Source organism: Dromiciops gliroides, chromosome 1, assembly GCF_019393635.1.
Source record: "Dromiciops gliroides isolate mDroGli1 chromosome 1, mDroGli1.pri, whole genome shotgun sequence".
NCBI lineage: Eukaryota > Metazoa > Chordata > Mammalia > Microbiotheria > Microbiotheriidae > Dromiciops > Dromiciops gliroides.
The window spans coordinates 21,060,964-21,072,438 of NC_057861.1; the positions used below are offsets into that span (position 1 = coordinate 21,060,964).

At 42.9% G+C, this 11,475-nt stretch overlaps 1 protein-coding gene across 4 annotated transcripts in view; it reads left to right on the top strand.

Moving 5' to 3' along the window:
- Positions 1-7,311, top strand: part of TAOK3 (TAO kinase 3) — a 247,833-nt gene extending 240,522 nt beyond the window's left edge. For all 4 annotated transcript variants that reach the window (XM_043986734.1, XM_043986743.1, XM_043986749.1 and 1 more), the window contains 2 exons: positions 6,006-6,188; positions 6,753-7,311. In XM_043986734.1, the coding sequence (XP_043842669.1) occupies positions 6,006-6,188; positions 6,753-6,914 (345 nt within the window). In that variant the 3' untranslated portion in view covers positions 6,915-7,311. The remainder of the gene's footprint in view (positions 1-6,005; positions 6,189-6,752) is intronic.
- The last annotated feature ends 4,164 nt before the right edge of the window (positions 7,312-11,475 follow it).

Sequence of the window (11,475 nt, forward strand, 5' to 3'; positions counted from 1 at the left end):
AGAGTTGTTTAAATTTGCCTTTCTCTAATCATTGGTGATTTAGAGCATTGTTTTTTCATAAAGACTATAGATAGCTTTGATTTCTTCTGAAATCTGCCATTCATATTCCTTGACAATTTATTAATTAGGAAGGGCTCTTATTTTTATTTCCTTGAGTTTTCATTTTGGATCTCTTAAGGAGGTGATTGGTGGGATTTCTTTCAATGACTATTTTTTTCCTCTGGTTCTAGATATCAGGGGTACTTCTCCTTGATAATTTCCTAGACTATGGTGTCTTTGACTCTTTTTGATCATGTTTCAGGTACTCCAAATAATTCTTAGATTATCTCTCCTGGATCTATTTTCCAGGTCAGTTGTTTTTCCAATGAGGTATTTCACATGTTCTTCTTTTTTTTTTCATTCTTTTGATTCTGTTTGGCTGATTCCTAGTGTCTTAGAGAGTCATTAATTTCCACCTGCCCAATTCTAATTTTTAAGGCATAATTTTTTTTCCAGTAAGCTTTTGTACCTCCATTTCCATTTGGCCAATTGTATTTTTTAAGGACTTGTCTTCTTCAGTCATTTGTGTGTGCTTCCTTTTCCAGGCTGTTGACTTTTTTTCATAATTTTCTTGCATAACTCCCTTTTCTCTCATTTCTTTTTCCGTTTTTCTACTACCTCTCTAAGATTTGATGTTTTTTTTAAATTTTTGTATTTGTTTGTTTGTTTGTGGGGGGGTTTTTTTGGCTGGGCAATGAGGGTTAAGTGACTTGCCCAGGGTCACACAACTAGTAAGTGTCTGAGGCTGGATCTGAACTCAGGCCTCCTGAACTCCAGGGCTGTGCTTTATCCACTGCGCCACCTAGCTGCCCCCTCTACTACCTCTCTTATTTGATTTTTTAAATCCTTTTTGATCTCTTCCAAGAAGCCTTTTTGGTCTTGCAACCAATTCATCTTTCCCTTTGAGGTTTCACATGTAGGCATTTTGACAGTGTTGTCCTCATTTGAGTTTGTGTTGTTGTTTTTCCTGTCGCCATAGAAGCTCTCTATGGTAAGGGTTATTTTTTTTGTTCCCCACTCATATTTTAGCCTATTTTGTGACTTTAAAGTGGGTTCTGCTCCTGGGGCACAGGGGCCATTGTTGCAAACTTCCTGTGTTCGGTCGGGGCCAGGGACTGATCTCTGGCTTTCTTCTCTGAAGCCTCAGGCTAATGGATTCCTAACCGCTCCGGGCTTGCTCTCTGCACTGGGGGTGGCTTGACATAGTCACACCTGACCTATGGGTGGTTTTCTAGCCTGTCAGCTTGTCCTCTCAGGCCAGGGCTGGGGGGGGTCTCATAACTGGCCTGCTATGCCACCAGACTACTGAGCCAGGAGCAAGGGGCTTCAGCTGCTGATTTATACTGTGGCCAAGAGCCTCCTGCTAACTTGCCCTGGCACCCTCTGCACTGTACTGCCCTCCCCTTTCACCCAAGTGAGACAGACCTTTCCTGAAGTCGTCTTAATTATCTCAAGGTGGGAGTTTTCTTCTCTGTATCTTTTTGTAAGTTTTGTAGCTCCAGAATCTCTAAAGGCTTGATTTAATGTTGTTTCTGAGGGAAACTCGGGAAAGCTCAGGCAACTTCCTGGCTTCTCTCTGCCAACTTGGCTCTGCCTTTGAGGCTCTTATTTTTATAAACTTAATTCAGTTCTCTATATATTTGAGAAAAGAGGCCTTTATCAAAAGAAACTTACTATAAAAATTTTGATATAACTTCATTGTCCATGGTACCTTTTATCAAAATGTATTTTTCCTGATTATCTCTTTTAATTAAGTCTATTTTTACTTTTATTTGTTTGCAATCATTATTGCTACCCCTGCTTTTCTTATTTCAGCTGAAGCATAATAGAATCTGCTCAATCTTATTTCAAATCTATATGTGTCTTTGTTTCAAATGTGTCTCTTGTAAATTACATAGTGTTGGATTCTGGTTTCTATTCCATTCTGCTATCTGCTTCCATTTTGTAAGTAAGCTTATCTTATTCACATTTGCAGTTATGATTACTAGCTCTGCATTTCTCTCCATCCTATTTTCTTCTATTTATCCTTCTCTCCCTTTTTATCTTCACTCTCCTCAAAAGTCTGTTTTGTTTCTGACCATTGCCTCCCTTAACCTTCCCTTCCTTGTATAATTCCCTACTTTTTTCTTATCCCTTTCCCCTCCTATTTCTTTGTAGAAGATATATTTCTATAACCATCTGAGTGTGATTATATATGTGTGTGTATATATATATATATACATACATATATATATATGTATATATATATATGTATATGTATACTTTTTTCTTTGATCCAATTCTGATGAGAGTGAGGCTCAAACATCGCCTGCCACTAACTCCCATTTTCCCCTACACTGTAAAAAATCTTGTGTGTCCTCCTTTTTGTAATTCTCCCCATTCTGCTTCTCCCTTCCCAATTCTCCCAGTACATCCATCTTTCTTATTCTTCATTTTTATTTGAGATCATCCCAACATAATAGACTCATTCATGAACTCTATGTAAACTACTTCTAAGTAGCCTAATAATGATAAAGTTCTTGAGAATTATATGTATCATCTTCCCATACAGAAATGTAAACAGTTTAACCTTCTTGAGTCTCTTATGTTTTCTCTCATATTCTTTCATAGTCACCTTTTATTTTATTTTATTTTATTTTATTTGGCGGGGCAATGAGGGTTGTCCAAGGTCACACAGCTCATAAGTGTCAAGTGTCTGAGGCCGGATTTGAACTCAGGTCCTCTTGAATCCAGGGCCGGTACTGTATCCACTGCACCACCTAGCTGCCCCCCATATTCACCTTTTAATGTGTCTCTTGAGTTTTCTGTCTGAATGTCATATATTCTATTCAGTACTGATCTTTTTATCAGGAATGCTTAAAAGTCCTCTATTTCATTAAATATCAATTTTCCCCTGAAGGATTATACTGTTTTGCTGAGTAGGTTATTCTTGGTTGTAATCCTAGCTCCTCTGGCTTCCAGAATATCATATTCTAAGCCCTATGTTTCTTTATCATGGAAGCTGCTAAATCTTGTATGATCTTGACTGTGGCTCCATGATATCTGAACTTTTCTTTCTGGCTGCTTTCAGTATTTTCTCCTTGACATGGGAGCTCTGGAATTTGGCTCCAGTATTCTGGGAAGTTTTCATTTTGGGATCTCTTTCAGGAGGGACTGGTGGAGTCTTGTAAGTTCTATTTTACCCCCTGAATCTGAGACATCAAGGCAGTATTCCTTTTTAATTTCTTAAAGTATGATGTCTAGACTCTTTTTTTGATCATAGTTTTCAGGTAGTACAATAATCATTAAATTTTCTCTCCTCAATCTGTTCTCTAGGTCAATTGTTTTTCTGATGAGATATTTCACCATTTCTTTTATTTTTTTCATTCTTTTGACTTTCATTTTTTTCTTGTTGTCTCATGGAGTAATTAGCTTTTACTAGCCTAATTCTAATTTTTAAGGCACTGTTTTCTTCAGTGAGCTTTTGTACCTTTTTCCATTTGGCCAATTGGGCTTTTTAAGGAGTTCTTCAGTGAATTTGTATGCCTCTTTTACGATTAGACCAATTCTATTTTTTAAGGTGTTATTTTTTTTTTTTCAGTTTCGGGCAGGTGAGGCTTGTCAGCCTTGGCAGGCAACCCGCTTAGGGGAAAGGAAACCCTGATTTTAAACCTCTGCTGCCTTGCGGCTATATCCATATATGGGAAAGGCTTCGGGAGTTAACCCGGAGGAAAAGTCAGGAGTCGGAGTCTCTTAGGCAGTTGGATGTTGGACATCACATCCCTCTGGCAACTCCTGCGGCGGCACTGGTGCCAAACTGTATTGGCTCTGCCTCTCCTTTGGATCCGTCAATGTCACGGAGAGGGAAAACCTCTCATGGACAACAGTTTGTTTTTCATATTGATCCACCCAGGCCAGCACCCTGGAGAGGACACTCCAGCTACTCCTCATGGGTTAGATACAACACGGGATGCGGCAGTTACCGGTTATAAGTCACTCAGGAGCTGCGGCTCCCGTATCAGACTGCACAGCCACACTGTGGCCTGTGGCTCTTCAAGGCGCTGATCCATGGTTGTCCGCAACTGGTGGAGGCCTACTACTACTACTATTAGTATTTTCTTCAGCATTTTTTGTGTCTCTTTTACCAAGCTGTTAATTCTCTTTTTGTAATTTTCTTGTATCTTTCTCATTTATTTTCCAAGTTTTTCCTCTACCATTCACTTCTTTCTTTAATTTTTCTATGAATTTGCACTGGGCTTGTGTCCAATTAGTATGTTTCTTTGAGGCTTTAGTTGTAGGGGTTTTCACATTGTTGTCTCCTTCTAAGTTTGTCTTGGTCTTCTCTACTAACACAATGACTTTTTACGGTCAGTTCTTTTTTTGTTGTTTACTCATTTTTCCCAGCCTATGTCTTGCCTTTGGGCTTTCCCTTAAAATTGGACTCTGCTCACTTGGGGATGGGGACCATGTTTGACTGTGGCTCTGTTAAATCAGGCAATGCAGTGGATAGAGCTCTGGACCTAGAGTCTAGAAGACCTGAGTTCAAATCCAATCTCAGACACTTACCAGCTGTGTGACCCTGGGCAATTCACTTAAACTCTGTTTTCCTCAGTTTCTTCAACTGTAAAATGGGAATCATAATAGCACCTATCTTCTAGGCTTATTGAATCAAATGAGATATTTCTAAAGAGCTTAATGTATAGTAGGTACTATATAAATGCTGGCTATCATCATTGTTATTATTACTACTTATTATTATATCTGCAATGGGGCAAAGGATTACTCCTTCTCAACACCCCCATCCACGGGTCCAGGAATCTTGGTGTTCTCCGTACAGTCCAATGGACTGCTACTGGCCCATTCCCCAACCTGTAACCTTGTGCTTGATCTTTGGTCTAAGCACCAACATCATGGGGCCACTGGCTGGGCAACAAACAAGGACTCTCAAGGCCAGTCTTAGGCTGGACTTTGCCTTTTGTTTCTATGTTTTCCCGTTGTCTCTAACACATTCCTCGCCCCTGCAATTCTCTAACACTCTAAAGTTGCCAATGAGTTGCTTATCACCATCAGTGAAGGGGGATTCCACAGCAGAAATTCTTTACTTTTGATGAGCTCACAGGGTCAGACAAAAAACAAAAAAATGAGTATCACGTGTGCCTGGATGCTAAAGCATGCTGGGGGTAGACGGAGGCCTAGTGCAAACTTTCCATGGGGAACACGTGAGACCTTGAACCACATGAATTGGTAGGAAGAACCAGGACATTTGTGGTATACCTCAGAACTGCCTCCCAGAAGTGTGGTAGAAGCGTAGAGAAGAGGGACCACTGGGTTTGCATTATGGAAACCCAGATTCAGTTCAATTCTGGCACATACTGTCTTGTGTGACATCAAACAGGATGTTTTTCTTCCTTTGGTCTCAGTTTCCCTCTCTGTAAAATAAAGGGATTTGACCAAAATTTTACTAGACTCCCTGCTAGCTCAAAATCCTGTGGTCCTAAGCAAATCCATCTTCAATTCAATTTGATAAAAATGTATTAAGGCTGCTTTTGTGGTGTGGTGAGAACTGGTGACACTTCTCAGTTTGAAGGCAGTCTAGCCTTGGACCTCAGCCATGAACTAGCAGGGGAAGTCCATGCCAGGTCTAAGAGGGCTCAGCATAGTAGGGGTCAGCTGTGCCCTTCTCCCCATTCCTCACCCCATTCACCCCAGAGCACCAGGGCTTGTCCAAGAAGACCCACCTCACCACAAAATGAGGATGAATGCCTAAAAAGTCAAATTAAGTCAACAAGCATTTATTAGTAAGCAATCCCTATGGGATAGATCCTGCGTTGAGAGCCAGGGATACAAAGAAAGGCAAAACCAGTCCCTGCCCTCAAGGGGGTCCCAGTCTGATAGGGGAGGGGAGGATGGCATTAAGGAGTGCTAAAGGGGAGAGTTGAGTAGTGAGGCTCTGATCTGTCTTCTCTCCCTTCCCCCCCCCACCCCAGTTAAGGCTGGATGAGGCACAAGAAGCCGAGTGCCAGGCCCTGAGGCTGCAGCTACAGCAGGAGATGGAGCTGCTCAACGCCTACCAGAGCAAAATCAAGATGCAGACAGAGGCCCAGCACGAGCGGGAGCTCCAGAAGCTGGAGCAGAGAGTGTCTCTTCGAAGGGCACACCTCGAGCAAAAGGTACATGACCTGGGGAGCTCAAGAACCTGGAAGGGAGAGGGCTGGGATTCTGAGTCTCCCTCTGACATGAGCAGGGCCTCTCACCCTGGACAAGCCATATAATTCTTCGGGGACTCAGTTTCCCCATCTGTAAAGGGACTGGACTATCATTATTAGACCTTTACTAGCCATTTGACCCTTGCACGTACAATGTGTGGGTGACCCTGGGCAAATGCCTCAACCTCTCAGCCTCAGTTTCCATATCTGTAAAATAATGGGGCTCTGAGATCCCTTCCAGCTAGAAATCTATGATCCTTAGACCCTAACAGTATGACCCTGGGCAAGTCACTTATCCCTTCCAGGCCTCTTGAGGGGACTAAATTTGATGGCCTCAGGTCCCTTGCAGCAATAAATCCTTGGTCCTATGATGTGAGGTCCTATTGGTAGTGATGGAAGCCTGCACTCAGGTCCCTGCTGAGCTGGTCCCATGGGGGCTCCAGTCCCTGGCTGACTTTTATGAGGGGGGGGGGGGAGATGGCTGGGCCTGCCAGGAAATGAAGGGACCAAGCTCTGCAATTGTTTCAGATTGAAGAGGAGCTGGCCGCCCTTCAGAAGGAACGCAGCGAGAGGATCAAGTTTCTGTTGGAAAGACAAGAGCGTGAGATTGAAACTTTTGACATGGAGAGCCTTCGGATGGGGTTTGGGAATTTGGTTACATTAGATTACCCTAAGGAGGACTATAGATGAGATTAAATTTTTTTGCCATTTACAAAAAAATGAAAAAAGAAAATTAAAACCCTGCAAAACCACATTCCCCATTGGAACGGGCGTCGCTCTCGCTCTCTCTCTCTCTCTTACTCTTACTGACATCGTGTCGGACTAGTGCCTGTATATTCTTACTCCATCAGGGGCCCCTTCCTCCCCCCGGCCCACTCTCTTATTCATAGTACGTCACAGTATCGATGTGATTATAAAATGTTTCAGTGAAAACTTTGGAGACAGTTTTAACGAAACCAACCGACCAACAAATAATTTTTTTAAAGTGGATGTATGTTTCTTTAAAGCAATCACTCATTACCACCAACCTATGAAAGTCAAGCAAAAAAAAAAAAAAAAAAGAAAAAATTCTAAATGCCAAGGGGGAGAGAGACACAATATCCGCAGCCTTACACCTTCAATAGCTGCTGCATTCTTCTTTCTTTCCTTTCCTTGTCTTTCTTTTCTTTTTTTTTTTTTTTTGGTATTTAGTTCATCAGGAATTTAAAAAAAGTTTTATTAAAGATTGAGAAATTTGGATACATTTTACAGGAATCTAATTGTGGATGTACATATCAGTGGTGGACATATTAATTACTTTTTTTGGGATTGGGGGTTGGGAGGGGGGGTGGGGGCGGGGGGCAGAGATATTGTGATTTTTAAGAGACCTGCTGGCAAGGGTTTCACTTGCCTGCAGCAGATTCTGATTGTATCATAATCATTTTCTCTGTTGCAGAGAAGGTGAATACATTTAAAGAGCTCACAGAGTTCCCAGTAAGCACAAATTGGGCTTAGAGCAAAATCGTGTATTTTGTGTATAGAAGGAATTAGGAGAAGGTATGACGTATTTCATATTGTATTTTAACTGTGTCCTCGTATCAAAGTTTTTTACTTCCTCCTCCTCGTCCTCTTCCTCCCCCCCCCCCCCTTTCCAATTCAGTATTTGAATCCCAACACTGTCTCTCGACCAGACGACCTTTATCTTTTTTTCTTTCTATCTCCTTCCCTGCCTCCTGTTACCCCCCAATCCCATCTCTTGGTCATAAATATTACATTATTCACACTTTCAAACTGTGTATTTTCTTACAATAAAAAACGGTTTAAAAGAAATGCTTTACTTCTTTTGCATGCACTTTAAAAAAACAAACAAAAAAAACCCTTTTCAGGTTCCAAGGAAGAGCATGATAACTGTCAGAGCTTTTAATTATATTTGTAAATAAAAGTGTTCATCACAACGTCTCGCTGTGTCATTGGGGCAGATTTTGCTTTTAGCTTGACCTGGGGGGCACGTCCTGAAGCCCAGCGGAGAGGAGCCCCCCACCATCCTCTAGAAATGCGGGCATTTTCCAGGTCTTTCCTGCTCCCTAAGTGTCATCAAATACAGCTGTTGGGTCAGTTTGTCTTCTGGGACCTACAGTAAGGGTACGAATCGAGGTCAGACTCTACCATGAAAAATACAAAAGTGGGGAAGGGAGGGGAGAGGAATGGCGGGAACGAACGCCCTTCTGTCATCATTCCGGAGTAGTTTCTCAGCCAGTCTGTCTGGTCCTACCTGACTGGGCCCGAGAAACTCTGAAAGATGGAGGCCCTGGGGGCAGCTAGGTGGCACAGTGGATAAAGCACTGGCCTTGGATTCAGGAGGACCTGAGTTCAAATCCAGCCTCAGACACTTGACACTTAACTAGATGTGTGACCCTAGGCAAGTCACTTAACCCTCATTGCCCTGCAAAAAAAAAAAAAAAAAAAGGGCAAAAACCAAACAAACAAAAAAGAAAGATGGAGGCCCGGCACTCAAGGATCATCAGAGCTGAGCACGTCAGTGGAGGCAGAAAGCCAGAGGAGGTACATGTGCACCTTGTATCAGTCCCAGGGGAAAGAAGTGGGAAGGGGCTGGAAGCTGGAGCCCTGGGCACTCTAATATAATCAAATGCTTTTGATGGCCTCCTGCTGGGGTGCTGGTTCTGCCCCGAAGCCTCAATTACCCAGAACCCTAGCTAACAGATATTTCCCATTAGTCCTTGAGTCAGGCTCAGCTCCTGAGTCTGACTAGACCCGTGGGACCCTAAAGCCACTGTGTCTCACTGGGCCTCAGTCTCCCTTTCTGTAATCCAGAGGACAGAGAAGCATGCTAACAGAAAGGTGATGGATTAAGGGCACAGAATGAAACAAACACGACCAAGGAAGATAGCATGTTCTATTGGACTCTGCATGTTCTGGGAGAGAAAATACATTCTTGCTCATTAAAAAAAAAAAAATTCATTTAAAATAAACTGAAGGTGGGGGCAGCTAGGAGGTGCAGTGGATAGAGCACAGCCCTGGATTCAGGAGGACCTGAGTTCAAATCAGACCTCAGATACTTGACACTTACTAGCTGTGTGACCCTAGGCAAGTCACTTAACCCTCATTGCCCTGCAAAAACAAACAAAAACAAACAAACAAAAATGAGAGTTGATATTAACCCAGCACTTGGAAGCCCACAAAGTGCACGGCCTTTTGTTCTCTCACTGCTTCCTGACAAATGTCATTCTTGTGCTTGCTGGCTTGCTGGGCCCTATTGGCCTGGCCCAGAGGCTTTTCGACTGCCAAGAGGGGTGGCTATGCTCAGTTCTTGTTCCCCAACACCCCCCACCATTCAGGTCCATTTTAGCCAGACAGTGTTTGCTTCAAGGTCCAAACAGAAGGGCCCTAAATGGGCTAAGATGGGCAGTAACATGGACAGAGGCCGCAGACAAATGCAAAGTGGAGAACAGTTAAGAGTTAAGGTAAGTGTACAAATTATCTAGGGTGGAGGGGACCCCAGATTTAGACCTGGTAGCAGCCTACAACATCTAGAACAAACTATTTGTGTGACCCTGGGGGCCTGTTTCTTCATCTGTAAAATCAAGTCAGATTAGAAAGCCACTGAGGACTCTCACCTCTAAACCCAAGGTGCCTTATTTTACATATGAGGAAACTGAGGCCCCCAGAGTTAAATACTTGATCAGTCCGGAGGGAAGCTGAGTGCCCAGCTCATAGTAAACAAATGATTTAGTGACTGACTAAACTCTAATGGAGGTGATGACATCTGCATTGCTGGCTTAAACTCAGCCTTCAGATGATCTGTGGCCCTCACTGATCCAAGTTCCCAAGTGACCAGATGTGGGTTCAAATCCTACCACTGATCCCTATGACCTTGGGCAAATCACTTTCCCTCTCTGGGCTTCAGTCTCCCCATCTGTAAAATAAGATGGTTGGAGTAGACAGCCTGTGGTCCCTTCCAGCCCTAAGACCCTAGGACTTCTTGCAGATGACCTATTTGCTGGTTCGCCAGTTTGCCTCAAATTGAAGTGAATTCAGTATCAACAGCATTGTGTGATGATCAACTGTGATAGACTTGACTCTTCTCAGCAATACAATGGTCCAAGACAGTTCCAAAGGACTCATGATGGAGAATGCTCTCCAAATCCAGAAAAAAGAACTGTGGAATCTAGCTGCAGATTGAACCATACTGTTTCTACTTTTTTTGTTTTTCTTTTTTGAGGTTTTTCCTTTCTGCTCTGATTCTTCTTTCATAGCATGACTAACGCAGAATATGTTTAATGTGATTGTACATAGATAACCTATATCAGATTGCTTGCTGTCTTGAGGGGCAAGGGGAGGGAGGAAGAAAAATTTGAAACTAGAAATCTTATAAAAACAAATGTTGAAAACTATCTCTACATGTAACTGGAAAATAATAAAATACTTTTATGAAAAAAAAATTGAAGTGAATTAAGCTACACTAGAAGAGGATGCTGGGAGGGAAGAAACAGGTACAATTTTTAAAAATCGACATTTACTAAGCACCTACCATGTGCCAAACTTTGAGCTAGGCCCTGGGGGTGCAAATATAAAGACTTCCACAACCCCTACTCTCAAGGATAAGAAATAGCCCCGGATAACATCAAGGGGAGAGAGCCCAGGAAAGGCAGGTTCCACTTCCTGTCCGTCCCTACCTCATGTGACCCTAGACAAGGCTTTCTGTGGCAGCACCTTCAATCCATTAAATGACGTGTCCATAGGCACACTCTGGAAAAGGTTCAGGGACTAGGAAATGCGAGGCAACCCATTATTTAATATATGTAAAATTCCCAGTTGAAGGGAACAGGAATCCTGACAGCCATAAGTCATTGATCTTTTTCTGGGCCTGTTCTTCCTCCAGAAAAATAAGGGGGTTTGGGCAAGATGACCTCTAACTCCATGGCCTCCGGCTGAGTAATGACCGGCTCTTTGGTTTGAGGCTTGATTCCTTATTATAGAGACTTGGGAAACACAATCGCTCCTTCTGACAAAGACCCCCCATTGTTTCAAGCTCTTTCTTGCTAGAAAGTAAAATAAAAGGTTTTACTACTAAACACCCCCTTTCCTCCCCCCCCCCACACCCAGGCACACACCATGGTATGTTTCCAGATTACCAAAAGTTTTGTAATGAAGCAACTTGAAGAGCCTTTCGCCTCTAGCAGCCGCCTGGACCACCACCCTAGCAGCATGCGTGCATGCGCACGGGACCCCGCAAGGCTTTGGCCCCACTCTG